Genomic DNA, 17,806 nt, shown 5'->3' with positions numbered 1-17,806 from the left:
CAAGAGCCCTCCACTGGTAAATACACAGCATTCTTCAGATTCTGCACCTTACTATATCAAAATGTTCATTTTTAAATATTCAGCTCATTTTATAGATGCTAAAAATGTGCATTTATACCTATACTTTAATACAGTAAAATTTCAGCTGAGTTAATTAAATTAAAAGATTCAGTACAGCATTAAAAATATGCAGTGTTATTTCAAGGTTTTTTAGTGGCTTTTTGGAATTATCAGTATGTACTCTTCAAAATATTGTTTATTTGAAGTTTATCTAGCAGTTTAAAAACTGTACACAACAATTAAAAGCAACAAAACTGGCATTTATTGGAAAGGGGGAGGTGCAAAGACCAGGTACTTCAGTATTTCCATGTTATCTTGTATCAGTAGGGGAGATTGAATCTCTGAGTGATGCAGGAAATGGCATAGATTAGGAAAAATCTTACGCTGTATGATCGAAACAGGAACCGAAGACTTGCTGCTGAAATTGAATTAACCTTGGGGTTGGTTTTGGAGCCTGATTGATTCAACAGGCAGTTCTCTGGATTATACTTCTGTAACCTTGGCCTACTGGATTAATGGTCCTATTTTTAATTTACGGTTCAATCACAACTTGTAAAATTTGCAATGTCCATTTTTTTTCAAATGCTTGACTTAACCCTGTTAAATTTGATCTCTTAACAGTTATTCACCCACCGGTTTAGGGCTGCTGCAATGTTGTCTGTCTTCACAGTGTCTGCTGTAGTTCACGAGTATGTGCTGGCAATTTGCTTTGGGTTTTTCTATCCAGTCCTCTTCTGTCTGTTCATGTGCTTTGGAAGTAAGTATTTTTGACTTTTTTACTTCTAAGTCTACTGTTCAGCTGTAAATAAACATTGATAATTTATCAATGGAGTATGCTTATTTAAGCATATTGTAAAATACATTAGTCTCTGAACTTGTGGATTTTTAGAAGTTCGCTTTTAACTCCTTGTCCTTGCTCAATGTCCACAGATCCGGAATTCCCACTGAGGTTATTGGTAACCAGTGAGCACGAGAAAACCTGTTGGTGCATACAAAGCCTAGTCATAACACCCCAATTCTGCAAAAGCTGAGATTGGTTACCTCAGCACTGATGGTAGATGGAATTTTTAAACTTTCCTGGCCTCCTGCCTCAGTTCACACTGGGCAGCACATTGACTCACTTGGCTATTGGGGAAGCTTGACGCTTCCTACCTTCAGCTTGCCTTTGACTTCAACCAAGTCATATCCCTCTTTGTTTAAGTTGATTTAGTATTGTTATCTGCTGGTATTAACATTACAGTAGGCCAGTGATGACTGTGTGACAGGATCATGACCATTCTGAAGATATCTTTGCTTTTTCGTGTGCAGTATTTGTTTGGCCACATGGTAATAATTGACAGATGTATTTGTAACTTGAAAAATGCTTATTCACCATTGCTATTCATCCCTTCTCATATGCTCTTGAATCTTCCAGTGGGAGATGTGATAACAGTATTAAATGTTTGGTAATTCGATTTTTTTTGAAGCCTTCTGAATGTTTTAGGTGTAAAAGGGAGCAGTGCAGTGACTGCAATGCTCTGGTTCAGGTAGCTAAATTAAATGGTCAGTAACTGCTGTATTAATGCTGGAAGTTCCTTCTAACTGTTAATGATATCCCCTCTCCTTATTAGTGGCATTCAATTTCGTACTGCATGATCGCCGGAAAGGTCCCGTCTGGAATGTGGTGATGTGGACATCGCTGTTTCTGGGCCAGGGCATGTTGGTTTGCCTATATTCACAAGAGTGGTATGCCCAGCAGCATTGTCCCCTTACTAATGTAAGTCCATATGTAAAAATGAACTGGAAGTGTTTATTCTAATCTTTAGACGTGCTTGATGGTTTTGTAAGAATACAAAAGATTGCATGAATAATGGGTGCAGTTGGGAAGAAAACTGCCTTTGTTTAACTGACTTCACAAAGAGCGAAAACAAAAATCCAAATGTTTAAATCTATAAGGGAATCAAACATTTTTAGTAAGTGGCATAATGTTCATATCAAAGTGCTTTGAGGACCCAGCCATAATGTTGGCATGTTTTATTAGGATCACTTTATGACCACATTTATATTCTCCAATATATTTGTTCTCTGCAGCCCTCATTCTTGGATTTGTTGAAGCCACGGTCCTGGACCTGTCGCTTGAACTCATAATGGATGTGACCTATGGATCTGGGACCATTTCTGTTGGAATGCAGCAGCACCTTTCATAAACCAAATGAATGTTTCTCTTGCACCAGATAGTGCCTGCTCCCTCCTCTGTCTTAAGTTTTGGTCATAGAGCTAGATATTCTCCTTAAGCCATTAATCACAGGATAAATGCCAATTTAGTGCTATATCTACTGTATTAAGCAGCCACCTTCTACATCATGAACAGGAGGAATGCTCAAAACAAAATGTTGGTTGGCAGGAAGAGGTTTCAGATCTTCAATTCTCATTCTTCTCTCTCTCTCTCCCTCTCTCTCTCTCCCTCTCTCTCTCTCTCTCTCTCTCTCTCTCTCTCCCCCCCCCCCCCCCACCCACCCACCACCACCACCACACACCCACCCACACACCCACCCACACACCCACCCACCCACTCACACACCCACTCACACACCCACCCACTCACCCACCCACCCACACACCCACCCACACACCCACCCACACACCCACCCACACACACACCCACACACACACCCACACACACACACACACACACACACACACACACACAGACCAAAATCCTCAACCCGGCCCTGCCCATAGAGACAATGAGGGAAAATGAGATTTTTGAATTTTGCCTTAAAAATGTGCTGCATATGCACAGGGAGCAGGTTGTGTTGTAATGTTTTATTGTTCCATATAACAATACAATCTTAAAGAAGGAAGTACATTCCTTAGTTTAGCACTAATAGGTATTGTGCCACAAGGGTGGTAGAGGCAGATTCAAGGCCAGTATTCCCAACACATGAGTTCCTTATCTCAGCAAGGAAATTCTAGAAGGGATATAGGAATTTTCTAGGTAAGGGGACATTGTTTGTTAAATTGCTTTTGGTGTTATCCACCTTCCAGCATGGATTAAGTAATTGTGTATGGCTAAAGTTGAATTGGAAAGTAAAAAAAAAGGCAAAATTGATAATGCTACATATGAAAATTATTTATTGGGCTGTATCAGGAAAAAGACACATGAAATATTCCAATGTTGAACAATTTGTTTTGTTTTATATCTTAAATTTTACGTGCCTTTTTATATGTGCTCCTCTTCTCTTCTAAAGACACTGACCCGTGTTTGGTATAGTTCCATGGAAGTCTATTACCCTCTCGTACCTCATCCAGAATGGTAATCTGGATGCTCAAGACTACACAGGGAACCCTGGCAATGTTTCTCCTCTTTACGCCATGACGAATTATAATACACACATTGTCATTCCAATTAGGGTAAGCTAATTCATGACACTGGGAACAAAAGCAGGACTCTTTATCTCCATCGGGCAACACGTTCGGCAGTGCATGTACTAATTAAGTTAAATTCACTTCGATATACTTCTAACTTGAATAGTTGAGAAATACAGCTATTGTCAGTGATAGTGCTCTGAAGGGTTGACAACTGTCAGCTTGTCAGATGAGCAAAATATCTGGCTTCATAATCATAGGATTGAATGTGTTCTCGAATGTTCTGCCTAGATAGTACCTTGCAGCAATCAGCGTAATACTATTTCTGCACTGGCAGGCCTTGACCCAGCTTATTCACACTTAAACAGTAATAGTTGAACTCATCAAAATAACATTACTATAAGCAACCTTCGTTTTGATAATGGATTAAATTCAGAATTAAACAATCCTGGGGGCTTGATCATCTCTTTAATTTTGTCTCATTTATGTTACTCCAGTTGAATAATATAAAAAGAACATACTTGCCTGCACCCGTCCTAACGTAAAGCTACCAAGATAACAATCTTAAGGGGAAAACTGAATCTTAATTTTGAAATTAAGTTGATAATGTCATGAACATTGGATTTTAATAATGAATCCATTAACTGCAGAACTGTTAAGGGTGGCTGCTTATTACGAGTGACATTAAGTATCCATTTTATTGTATTACTTTTTCTGGATTTTTCCCACTGTTTGACCTTGGATTGGAAGCTGAAAAACTCAAAAGTATGATAAGCAAAAACTGAACACATTTTCCAGTCTCTTCACTTTCCCCTCCTAAGAAAGTTAATACCCAGGTTAACATTTAGGAGGCTGCAAGTGTATATAGCACTACATGGTGTATAGTCCAGGAAAATATTTAAACTTTTAAGCCCTTTATAGAAGATTACTTTCAAGTTTTATCCCAATGAATGACTTTTTTTTAATAAATGTAATTGCCTCACATCATCATGTTTTCAGGATGTCCCAAAACAGTCCCACAGCTAGTATTCATGAATACTAACCAGTACCTACCGCTGGTAAGAAATGTTCTTTGTTCTGGGCCTGGAACTACATGTGGTGCTGTTACACTGCAGGAATTTCCATCTTAGAGAAAGTGGGTGAGGAGTGGCGAAGAAAGGCAGCTGACATATCAACTCACCCAGTTATGTCTTGTTTACTGTTAACCAATCCATGCAGTCCTTGGCAGTACTGTGGAAAAAACCCTTCCTCTTGACCAAAGGCGGTTTCCTTTAAATGATTTCCATAGGAAAATAAAAGGGATTTAAAACAATATTTTTTATCAAAGTTCGTGGGGGGGGGGAATTAATCTGTATCTGAACCTTTTTGCTTTTCTGGTAGTTGGATGTACATTAAATAGACTTTACACCAAAGGGTGAAGCTGGAGGGAACTACTGCTTAATATTTTTTGAGATTGCCATATATTCCCAGTCAATTTTGTCTTCTAATGCACTTGCACATTTCATTCTGATTCTGCATTGAAAAGTAATCCTGTGCCAAATTTTTTTGTTTCTGTGTATACTAGTATGGGTTATGAACTGTTCTGGCCATTTGGAAAGAATGCATTTATAGACCAATGTGTTGCTTCTCCTGCCTTTGAGTCAGCCAAGCTGCACGTGTTCAACTGTGCAGGACTGTAACTTGCTCTGTGAAGTGATCAGTTTTAAACTGCAAGGGGGTGATGAATAGAATCAGGCCTGGTGCCTATAACTCTATTAGCTACTTCTGATAAAGCATTCTTTTCGCCAACACGTGTTGTACTTGCAACAGAGTTGCTTCAAATTGAAAGGTATTTCAATTGGGAGGGCTGTTCATTGAGTACATCATGTTTGTAACCATTTTCTTCCCCAAAGATTCATTTTCACAAGTTATTTGTTACCATTGTCAAACAAAACCTTTGAGATCTGTGTGGGAAAAGGAACGCATATCTTATTCCAAATAGGTACACACCTAATATTAATGCCAGATGATTCCTTATTTTTGTAGTGATTTCTCTGTCTCTCTTTTTACCCCCCCCCCCCCCCCCCCCCCCTCCCCCCCCCCCCGGCAACACACACCCCTCAGAACTTTTGTTCAAGTGTATACCCATCTCCAAGGCCTATGACATTCTGCAAATACTAGTTATGATTTGAGAGACACCATTATCTAGAAGGGTTGCAGCGTTTTGAAGAGCAGTACACACTCCTGTATGTTCAGAGGTGAAGCACAGATCAGATCAGTATTGCATTTTATACTACAGTTCATCCAAAGATGTATTTAAAATAGGGTACACAATATTTTTGAGATACCTGTTAACTGAAGGATGGAAGTGTCCAAGCAGGGAACCTTATGAAATGTTTTGTTGCGAATAAATGTATGAGTAATAGATACTGAATGGACAACCTGTTAAATGTCTCTTGGGGCTTTGACTGCTGTCTAATATGATCATTGTTAGGATATTTAACAGTTTGCACACAATTGCTGGCTGATGAAAGAGCAATGGTGCTGCAAAGATGAAAGATTTGCTCATCGTACTCATATTCCAACCTTCTGTCAAGCACTTGAAATATGGTCGTAACCAATTCAGTGAGTAATCTCTATTGATGTTCTAGTCTTAATCATAAGACATTTGATTCTTTTAAAATTAATGTGTAAAATAAGCCCATTATTGACAGTGCCAGGCCATATTGTCATGAATGCCACACACTGTAATGAAGGATCTCTATTCTGCCATTTTGGCATATATGTTGTTTAGAAAAAAATAAAAAATATCTGAACACCTGACTCCAGAGTACACATTGCAAAAAATATCATCTAACATCAAATACCCCTGTATGTGGCACTGTAAGGTGTTATAGCACAAAATTTGATACTTTTTGTCATGCATTCATAGTTCATGGAAGGATGGATTCCATTGCCCTTTTTGGGAATGTAAAGCTAAATTATATATCTAGCTGGGAGAGATTTACAAGGCTGGTACCTAACTAGATTATTCAGGTGCTGTTTGTAAAGAGCTGGAAATTTGCTCTCTGATGTCCTAGAAACTTGATATTTTTTAAAGGCTTGTAACTTCTTATTGAACCATTGCAAGGTATTACTGGACTGCAAAATGATATAGATAATATAATAGTTACCTAAGAGACTTATTCTTGTCACATAGTATTATTGTACATTATATACTGATTGATGTAAGTAACTTTGACTGTTGTATGTGAAACTAATGGTGCACTTCAACTTGGCATTGTTGTGAGGCAGTTTTCATTTGCACGGATTCTGCTGTTTTAGGGTAAATGCAACCTGAATTCTTTGTGGGGGTGTTTGGCCTTGCAGGACACTGAAGGTGTGGGAGTTTATGTTCAAGCCGTATCACCCAATTTGCTGTCCAAGTTTTGTGTTGATGTAAAACCAAAATCACTTTACACTGACAACAAACACTGCTTGCTTCTTTTGTCTTTTGGAATGCAGCTTCATTGGTTTGATGCATCACTGCACAACACATTTTCGTGTTTTTAAAATGCATTCACTCTTCTTTTGGACTGAAAACATTGTCAAAAGACTCATGTTTTCATTAATGGTTGCAGAATTGATTTCATTTTTGACACTTGATAAATACAGGATGTTTTTCCTTTTTTTTTGGCTATTTGTAACCTTGAAAACTTGATTTGCATTTTGGAACAATAAGTTAAATTGTTGTGAAGCATAGGGCTTTCACTACCTCCATATGCCTCAACTGCTTTATAGCCAATGAAGTACTTTTGAAGTGTAATAATTGTTATAATATAGGGAAACTAAAGCAGTCAACTTGCGTAACCAAGATTGCACAAGTAACAATGAGGTACACGATCATGTATAATATGTTAATTGAAGGATAAATATTGGCCTGGTCACTAGATGAGCTCCCTGCTTTTATTCATATAATACAGTAGGATCTTTATGTCTGCTTTAGAGAGCTGAAGAGACTTATGGTTAACATCTCATTTGAAAGAAAAAGCACGTCAAAAGGTTAGCCTCAATTGATGTGCTCAAGGCTCTGGAATGGGGCTTGAGCTCATGAAATTGAGTCAGCTACATGAGTGCTACCAATGAGCCAAGACTAAAGTGAAGTTGATATCTTTACAACTTTTTTATAAACATAAATAATGAGCTTGTTTTTACAATCATCTTGCAGTACAGATCACCTACAAACAATTTCAGCCTCATCCTTGAAGTTGGCATACGGAATCATGGATAGAACTAAACAGATTTACACTTTTTTTAAACATGTCTAGTTAAAAATCCTCCCCAGGATTAGAAAGAAAAGTAGGTCGTCAAACAAGGAGGACTTGGAACAGATTTCAAAATTGGTTCATCAAGCTTTTGAGATACTCAGCTTCAAGAGCAGGTAACATTGTGCAGGGGGTGGGGTAACTACTTATTTGTGAAGTCTGCGGATTCAATATTTATATGCAAGTGTGATTAGGAATGGTATTTGATTCTTTTGCTTTGAGCTTGTATTATGGCATTTTTGGATTTTAAAAATTTGTTCATAGGATGTGAGGGATGCTGGCAAGGCTGACATTGTCCATGCACAATTGGTCTGGAGAACGGCTACCTTAAATGGCAGCAGTCCTCCTAATGTAGGTATATCCAAACTGCTGTTGTGGAGGGGAGTTCCAGGATTTAGATCCAGGTACAATGAAGGAACATTGCTATATTTCCAAGTCAGAATGGTGTGTTACTTGAGGGGAACTTGCAGGTGGTGGTGTTCCCATGTGCATGCTGCCCTTGTTCTTCTGGATGTTACAAAGTGAAGGGTGAGATATGTCATGAACTGTTACATTTAGACAGATTTATGTGCATAAATTGTAGTATTGTACCATTTTAAATTTGCATTGCCTTAACATGAAGTGAGGCAAAGGTGAATAGTAATGCATTTTTGGCTCCTCAGAGGTTGGTAGTGTGTTGAGGATTGCAAAATTACGCCAGTGTATCAATATGAGCCATCTTACCATCCCATGTGACATAGACCATGTATGAACATTGAAAAAAAGAGGTATCCCAGATGTTTTTTTCTAACGCTCAATTGTTTTCGTAGCAAAGTAACTTTTTAATATGTTCAGTTTTACTTGTGCTTTCAATTGATTGAAATCTATTTAAATTGTATTTGAATGAGTGACTGCATTGAATTTTGAAATAGCTGTGCACCCTTAAGACTATTGTCTTTCAACAGAAGTGGGGATGGCAGGACAGCGGTTTTTTCGAGACTAAGACACAGAAATAGATTTTTTTTAAAAACTCTAGGAACTATTCACTGCTTGCTGAGAGATTTCACATTGATCCCATTAGAGGCTTCCAAGGTTGTGTACCATGTCAGTACCACAAATTACATCACAAATTAATGAGGTAGAAAACCCCATTAATCAGCCCTAAATGGCTGTTGTGGGAATAATTTGTAATGTTGTCATGTACAATTTCACGATTTTCATTAAGTTCAAAGGGGACAAAGGACTTATTGGCTTTGGTTAGGTTAGCATCACAAGTTGTCGAGCAATTTGCAGAAAATCTGAATTCATGGCATATCTCTGATTCTGCAAATTCCTGGATTTTTTCAATTAATAATTCTGAGCTTTGTTAATGGTGTAGTTTCTCAACAATTTTTGTTGGTCCTGTGTGTTTTGGTTTGCACTTTTTGAAAAGAACATTATAGCCACTTCCACATTTCTCTAGTTGTGGTTGGAGTCTTAAGTGTTATTGGCTATGTACAAGAGTTGTAGAATTTATACCCATTTTACCAACCTCTCTTGGAAAAGCACCAATCCCTGAAGCAAAATGATGGAAAGATGCCCTTTTCTTAGCCTCTGCAAATGCCACCTTGCAATCAGTTTAGAGATATGCTGGCAGAATGTGGTTTGACCACCCTTCTTCCTAGCTTTCTTTACTTGGTCCTAGATTATTTTTCTGTCGTAGGCCAACCTGAAAAATGTAATTCTTGGTAGGACTTACCTGTCAGAAATTAGTGGCGGTGTGCCAGTTTGTTTCCGCATTGTCTTATCTGTTAAATTATTCATCTTTCTCTTTCTTCTTCCCCCCCCCCCCATACTTTCCTCAGGTAAAACAATGCAAATGAAAAGATGAACACTATTGACATAGAATATTTCCAGACAGAAATACAGATATTGGATGGAACAAATTTGTCTTGAATTGGGGCAGTGACGGCAATTTACAGAACACTTCTTTTCTCCTGACTGCAGCTTGGCCCCTCTCCCATCCTGACAACTCCCTTCTAAAGGAAATGTTGATGCAGGAGGTCATTTCATGTTTTCTTGCTCCACATTGGGGGGGGGCGGCGGAATCATTTGAAGGAAAGAACTGCATGAAGCTAGTTTTCAAAAAATTGGTGACTCTACATGTCTTGAATTGAACTTATGTAAATTATAATGTTAGAAACTAAGTAGTACACAAACAGCAGTCCATTAGTGTTTGTTGTATAGAAAATTAGATTCTTTTTTACCAATAAAGCAACTAAGGCATTAGCATAGAAATGAGCTAAAATCATTTGAGTGCTCTATATTGAATATATTTTTTATTTCGCAGGATGTGGGTGTTGCTGGCTAGGGCAACATTTGTTGTCAAACCTTAATTGTCCTTGAGAAGGTGGTGATGAGCCACTGCCAGAACCACTGAAGTCCATGTGGTGTAGGTACACCCACAGTGCTAGGAAGGGGGTTCCAGGATTTTGACCCAGTGAAAGTGAAGGACTGGTGATATAGTTAAAGTCAGGAAGGTATGTGGCTTTGAGGGGAACTTGCAGGTGGTGATATTGCCATTCAACTGCTATCCTTGTCCTTCTAGGTGGTAGGGGTCGTGGCTTTTGAAGGCGCTGTCAAAGGAGCCTTGGTGAATTGCTGCTGTGTATCATATATATGGTACATGTTGCTGCCATTGGGCATCAGTGGTGGAGGGAGTGAATGTTTAAAGTGGTGGATGGGGTGCCAATCAAGCGGGCTGTCTTGTCCTCGATGGCGTAGAGCTTCTTGTGTTGTTAGAGCTGCACTCGTTCAGGCAAGTGGAGAGTATTCCATCACGCTTCTGACTTGTGCCTTGTAGATGTTGGAGAGACTTTGAGGAATCAGGGGGTGAGTTACTCGCTGCAGAATTCCCAGCCTCTGACCTCTCTTTCTCAGAATATATATCCTTGTTCCGTTTTTACTAAGATCTTAAACAACGTCCGTCTTTGGCCTTTGAAATTTGTACTACATTATTTCAAGTACCAATCTCCAATGAGGGAAGTAAAAAGGCGCACAATTTACAGATTAACAAAACCATTTTGATTAGCAGTATTGATGGAACTTGTGGAACAAAATTTGGGCCTGTTGAGTAGCTTTGCATATTTTACATTATGGTGCAGCCAGTAGAAGCATGTTTTAGTGCACTGCCTTTCACTGCTGTTATACATGTTAGTTAAAAGGCCATGCAAGGCAGCCTTCACTGATTTATCCCTTCAAAATTAAGATATCCCAATAGATTGATTTTCAATAGTTGTGGGAAGTGAGTCAAATTGGATGGTAAACTCATTAATTGTATGTCCAAGCTGTCAGTGGCTTTGTCTTCTTTGGGTCCTTTTATGACTGAAGAGTCTGATGCGAGATTGGCACGAGCATCCACAAAACTGGCAGTTCATATTTTCTTTATTTAGTGTTTGGAGGAAACTTCTGCGACTGTGCCATTCTGGCCTTCCTCTGGGAATATTGGATGTTGCAACTGTGGTGTAGATTGTCCTTAAAACATGCTGAACCACATATCAGTATTTGCCTCCATGTGGGTTAGTCGGCTGCCGTATTTTCCCAACAGAGGTGTCCTGAAGTGCAGAAGTTTTAGGCTTTTTTAATGGTTTCCTTTTATCGTTTGCATTGACCGCTTTGATGATGATGTTTGCCCTGAGTTCCCCATAGAAGACCTGTTTAGGGATTCTGGAGTCATTCATGTGGGAGATGTGGCCTGCCCATCCAAGTTGCATTTCCTGGAGGATGGTCTCTATGCTATTCAGTCCAATATAATGACAGAACTCACTGGTGATTTTGTCCTGCCATTGAATTCTCTTGATGGACCTTGGGTGTTTTGGAAGTGTCCCAGAGCTTTGTGGCACCTATAGTAGACCCAGGATTCTGCACCATACAGCAGAATGGTAAGAACAGAGGCCTGGAAGAGTTTGATTTTAGTCTCTGCTTAATGCCATGCTGATTTCAAATGGGATCATGGTGTTGGCCATAGGCAGAACTTACTTTCTGGATCTGTACATTGATATCTTCATCAATAGTTGCATCCCTTGAGAGCACACTGCCAAGATATGAGTGTTTTTCTGGAACCTTGATACTGGTGCCATCAATGGTTATGTCTGACACTTCATAGTGTGTTACTGGTGCTAGCGATCAAAGATTTTGGCAGCATTGAAATTTGTTTGCCATTGTCTGGCTGTCTTTCATGGTGTGGGTGGCTGGAGCACAGTCATCCACGTACAGATTACTGCCTTTGTGACTTTGGTGGAGGAACATAGACTTGAGAGTCTGAAGAGCTTCCCTGAATGGAACCTAGTGTTCATGCCTTCAAGCATGTCTGGTGGCTTCCTTAAGCACTGCAGCAAAGAAGACATTGAAGAGTTTGGGGAACCACAACACATCCTTGTTCAACACTGCTGCTTACCACAAAAGCCTTGGACATCTCGTCACAGACGCAAACACGTCCAACTATGCCATCCCGACTCCGTCAAAAGCTTTGGTAAGTCCATGAACAACATATATAGATCCTGCTATTGCCCTCTGCATTTCCTTGGTGTCATGCTGTAAATACGATAACGGCTGATCCACAAGTTAGCCCTAAAATCACAGTAATTCTAGGAGGACATCATCTATGAGGCCATCTAGTAGATGGTTTTATAGGAACTTTGTAAGGATCTTTCCTACAATTTTGAGAGAAGACATTCCTTGGTGGTTGCAGCATATATTTTTGCGTACTTTCCACTTTCAGATGCTGATTATGTTGGCTTCTTTGAGATCCTATTAATCTTTCTCCTGATCCTAGATACTCTTGTAAACAGCAGTGAGCTTGTTAACAAGCTCTGTACTATTACAATTCCAAATCTCTGGTATGCTGTCTAGACCAGAGACTTTGTCTTGTTTGGTTCATTTGGTTGCTTGTATCACCTCTTTAGTGGAAGGAGGAAGAGATGGGCTTTCTTTCTCAAGCAACTCTGCATCAAATTGACCAAGATCTGCTGGGATGTTGGAGACTCTGAGGAGCTTGGTGAAGTGCATACACCACCTTTCAATTACAGTTGCCTTTTTGATGATTAGTTCATGTTCATCAGCTGTTAGGATAGGAACAAGGTTATGTCTGGTGGGTGGGCTATATAACAACTTGAAATTACTCAGGAGTAAAATGGAGGTAAGGAAACTGGTGTCATAGTTTGGGGGAGGTTATGTAATCTTTTTAGGAGAGTCTTCATTCAATGTCAACTTGCCAGTCAGTAAAGTGCAATAAACATAAAAGAAATGTCATAAATTAATCAGTGTTCAATGTACCAGCAGTTTCAATTTGTACTGTTACTATAGTCTTATCCTGTGAAAGAGGAAGGACATTTTTGATACTGTCCAGTCATTTCTTGTAAGCTGTACATTCAAAATTCAAATAAAATAGTTTGTCTCTGGTTTTTAATTGCCTTGAAGAGTCCTTTTAGAGTGTAATGTACATTTCCATGCATAGGTTGTGTCACTTTCACAAAGATGGCTATACTCTTCTGGTATCAATCAGTGAACTCCAGTTACCAATTGAGAATTACAACAGATTCTACCGTGTGATTCTGAAAAAAGTTTAATATGACAGGCAAAAGTTTTTTTGTAAAACTGGTCAAATTTAGCATCTCTATTATGATTGTGACAATATGTTGAATCTGTCTTGTGTTCTTCATTCCACATGTTGATATGAAACACATTCCTGCTTCGTATGGGAGGATGGGAGTTTGTGGTAAATAACACTTGAAACTCAAATTGAAGCCTGATGAAATGAAGGGGTGGAAGTGTGTTCAGTTGAATAATTGTTTACCCTGCAAAGATAATTGAACTCCTTAACAAGTATTAGATCTTAAACAAAGGTTGATTTATTCCACTAAGGAGATCTATTTGTCATATCTGCTACAAAAGGCCATTTTACATGACATGTGCAAGATCTTAATATCCTACTAAACACTTCAGCTGATAAAGCAATGAAGTAGATGACTAGAGATTTAGAAGTTCTGTTTCAAGTCTTTTGAATAGTAAATTGGTTCACTGATCTCCAGACAGTCATATTCCTGTGTTGTGATGATGCTGAAGTGAAAAAAGTTCTGAATTCTGCAGAAAGAAAGTTGGGGTTTCCTGCAATCTTCAGATGGCTTTCAGAAAGATATCTGGACTCTAAGGGTAAAATTAGGAGAGATTACACAAACTAAGGTTGTATCCCTGGAATTTAAAAGGTTAAGGGGTGATTTGATCCAAGTTTAAAATGTTTGAGAGAACAGAATGCAGTTAGAGAGAGGCTGTGGAGGGGTGCAGGAGCAGATGGACCTTGCTGTATTTGCATAAATCATTGAAGGTGTCAGGACAGGTTATAGAGTGGTTAATAAAACATACAGCATCCTAGCCTTTATTAATGAGGGTATGGAGTACAAAAACAAGGAAGTTATTGTATGTTAAATTTGTATAAAACACTGGCTCAGCCTCAACTGAAGTATTGCATCCAGTTCTGGGTGCTACACTTTCAGAAGGACGTGAAGGCATCAGAGTGCAGATGAGTCACAAGAATTGTTCCAATTGAGAAACTTCAGCGATTGAGATCGGCTTCCTTAAGAAGAGAATGTTGAGAGGAAATTTGATAGAGGTATTCAAATTCATGAGGGGCTTGGACAGAGTGGATTGTGGAAGGATCAAGAACAAGAGGGCACAGATTTAAGGTGATTAGCAAAATAAACAATGGTGGACATGAAGAAAACCTTTTTCATGCAGCAAATGGAATTCTCCTCACCAAATGGCAATTGATGCTAGGTTGTTGATCTTAAATTTGAGATTAATAGATTTTGTTCACCAAAGGTATTACGGGATAAGGGGCAAAAACAGGTGTCACAGATCGGCCATGAACTCATGTTTTATTTTTGAGTATTATCTACTCTTTATTCTCTGTTCGTGGATCCCAACTTCCCATGCTTTGAGTGTCTAGGTTTGGTAACATGCCTAGGAAAATGAAGTCCCTGATATGTCTATTTTTTTCACATACGGAAAATGAGTGATCTCCACAGGATCTCCCAACCTTAACAAGCGGAACTTCAGGGGGCCTTGTTTTTATTTTGAAACAATTAAGTCACACCAGAAGTCAAGATCAAGTTTAATCTTCAACTGAAACAGATTTTGAGGTTAGAATAATTGGACCATGGTGCATAGCTGGAACTTAGTCCTTATTTTGAAGTGTAAAATCTCCTTTTCTTTATCATTAGCTTTAATTCTTATCCACATTTGAGAAACGACCTGCGTGAATTTTATTCTGAACACACACATGCTAGTTACGGTCTGCAGTTTACATTAAAAATTCTAATTATAATTGACAAAGACAGGAAGTGTATGGATATAAGATTAACAGTTCTCTTTAGGATAAAAATTTTATCTGAGAGGAATTTAGAAGTTTGCAAGTCTATATACTATCCGGTTTATGATCAAATGCCATACACTTCTGCAAAGCTGTGGGAGCTAAATAAAATCAATCTGCGTTTGGTTTCAGTTCACTTCAATTCTACCTGTTGCCTAGGCTGGTTAGGAATTCATATGCCAGTTTAATTGAAAAAAATGGGCTATCACTTTGAAAACTGAACTAATGAAGTCTCTATATAATTAGAAAACTGTTAAACCCATTCTTAAGCTGGAGGCCAAATTGTGAATTTTGCAATAGATCTAATAATGTAAGCTGAAGCTGTGCAGGTATCTTTTTCAAGCTCTTACCATGCCTGATTAAAAGGGGCACAGCCAGACAAAAAGAAAACACAACTGCTTCGTTTTTGTCACAGGTGCCTCCTTGAAGTATTTAAAAACTCAACATCCTTCTCGTATTAAGTCGTGTGGAGTTGTGCCGCTGGGTTTTTTCTATGTCATTAAAACTTAGTGACTTCTTAAAATCATATTTTTAGTTTCAAGAGATGTTCAATTTTTATAAAACAGCCATTGTTTCCAACAAATTCCTTACTCCAAACTGATCTTGTCAATTCTCCACTACCAATGGGAAGTATAAAGAAAAATTCTCTTTTAAAGTGAGAACCCAATTTCAATCCTGTTCCATAACCTGAATTAACTGAGTTTGGCTATAGTTAGGATACTATAATTGGGTTAGCAACTCTGCCTTTGATATGAGGAGAAGCTTCATGTTTCTGACCTCGCCATGCCCCTTAGTGCATGTGTTGTTCTGTGCTGAGGCAGCTCTGCTTTCAAGTCAGACATTCTGCAGTGCTTATCAAAAGAAGAATGGCCACTGGCCCAGATACTGGAAGGTAATCATAATCCAGAAGAGAGCTGACCCCTACAGGAAACGAATGGGGGTGGAGGGCAAGGACCAAATCCGATTGTTCTTTGAAAAAAAAAGTCAGAGGGAGAACACTGGGTATTAAATGAACTAGAATCTGTAGGCTAACAAAAGTTTGTACAATGTACACACATTGTGCCTGTTGCAGCTAAATAAAATGTGGCAGCCTTTCATCGGCTCATTAATCAGGGCAATGCCTTGGCCAATCAGCATCAAGCTGGTTTAAATTTCAAACAATGCTTGGCAGTTAAGTGTCACTATCACTGTTGCATTCTCTGTAGCAATGTGTCTACCAATCCGAGACCACTTTCCAACTGATCAACACACTCATACAATATAAATTGATGTTTTTCGCCTTTATGTTGGTATTGTGAAGTGATGAGTGCAAGATGAAAGCTTTGACATGTCTTTCTTTTTCAGCAATACTCAAGTTTGCACATCAGTATAAGAGATTAAACTCACATTTGGTAACCAAAATGAAAATGGGAAGATTGGAATTACAACCCTGGATCAACTGTTAAAACTGGTTGTGGTCACATTTTCAATAAAATGCATTATCTATTGTAACTACTATAACCATAGCATTGTGACTTAATGCAGTGGGATATATGACAGTACTTCCCCGGAATAGAATTTATCCTGATGAGTAACCGGTCTGATGATCTGAGTCAATATCATTAGAGAAAAGTTACAAACCACTGCTCTACCCATGTCATTAAAAATTGTCTCGGGGTTAATTCGAACTGTGCTATGCTAGTGTGACATAGTTTACATCACAGGAAGTGATGTAATATCTCATGATCTTGCGCTCTTGCAGATCTCAATAAGATAAGGCCACTAAGTTAATAGTTTCCTTACTTTAGCAGACTCTAAATATTCTGTTAGCACAAGATAAAAAATATGTATATGGTGGCAGTGAGTGAAAGAATAATCATGGGAAAGTCTCTGCTGTTACTGGAGAAACCAAGCCGAAGAGTCACTGAATTGGCACTGAAGATTTGCCAGATATCGTACTGCATTGGCTTAGATCTTTAAGGAAAGATGTTTAGTTGAGTTGTGTTGGCTTTGTGGGGGAGATGTCCTGACACCAACTCTGTGCTGAGAAATCTTGTGAATTTGAAGAAGCCACCCAGTATCAAGCCAGAGAAGTCTTTGTTTTCAGAGAGCAGTCTGTTCCTGAACTTTCTTCAGTTTTTTTTCCCGCTGTAGAGTGGAAGAGAGTCAAAGTAGCAGCTGCTTTTGCCTTGGATAATATTACTGGATCCTTATGGTTAAAATCTATAAGGAAGCTGTTGCCAAGTAGTTTACTTATGTGTTCTGATTAAGTGGCTTTTTGGGGAATATTTTGTAAGACTCCTTTTTTCATGTGATTTTAGTCTTGTGTGTTTAAGTTTCTTTTATTAATCTTTTAAATTTAAAATCCTAAAAGTGTTCCAGGAATTTTTGTTTCTGGGAGCAGTAGTTTTCCCTTCATTTTCAAAATACAAAAAAAAGTTATGATCAGTAAGACATGTTTTCCTCTGGGATTTGGCTTGGTCAGCGAATAACATTGACTGTGATTGTAACAGGCTGCTGTCTGATCATCTATGATCGAGTTGAACGGCCTATTCCGGTGAAATCAAATGAAAAAGATTTTGAAGCAGTGAGAGTTCTGATTAGTGTTATGACCAGGATGGGAGGAGTGCGCAGCTTATCTAGCCCCACTACTCCACAGGTCGCACCATTAGTTTCAAAGTTTAATTCACTCACCAAAATGGCCAATTATTTACTCTTGCCACTGTTAGACCCAGAATAAAAGAGACTTTAA

The 17,806-nt window shown here is 38.7% G+C and overlaps 1 protein-coding gene across 1 annotated transcript in view; it reads left to right on the top strand.

Annotated features, from left to right (window-relative positions):
• The window catches only part of soat1 (sterol O-acyltransferase 1), a 60,500-nt gene extending 57,987 nt beyond the window's left edge, over positions 1-2,513 (top strand). Inside the window, exons 14-16 of the mRNA XM_041207770.1 lie at positions 682-817; positions 1,671-1,816; positions 2,131-2,513. Of these exons, the coding sequence (XP_041063704.1) occupies positions 682-817; positions 1,671-1,816; positions 2,131-2,187 (339 nt within the window). The 3' untranslated portion in view covers positions 2,188-2,513. The remainder of the gene's footprint in view (positions 1-681; positions 818-1,670; positions 1,817-2,130) is intronic.
• Positions 2,514-17,806: the final 15,293 nt, after the last annotated feature.

This window comes from Carcharodon carcharias, chromosome 16 (assembly GCF_017639515.1).
Source record: "Carcharodon carcharias isolate sCarCar2 chromosome 16, sCarCar2.pri, whole genome shotgun sequence".
Taxonomy (NCBI): Eukaryota; Metazoa; Chordata; class Chondrichthyes; order Lamniformes; family Lamnidae; genus Carcharodon; species Carcharodon carcharias.
Note: the sequence above shows the minus strand (reverse complement) of the source record. Positions and strands in the feature narration are given on the sequence as shown.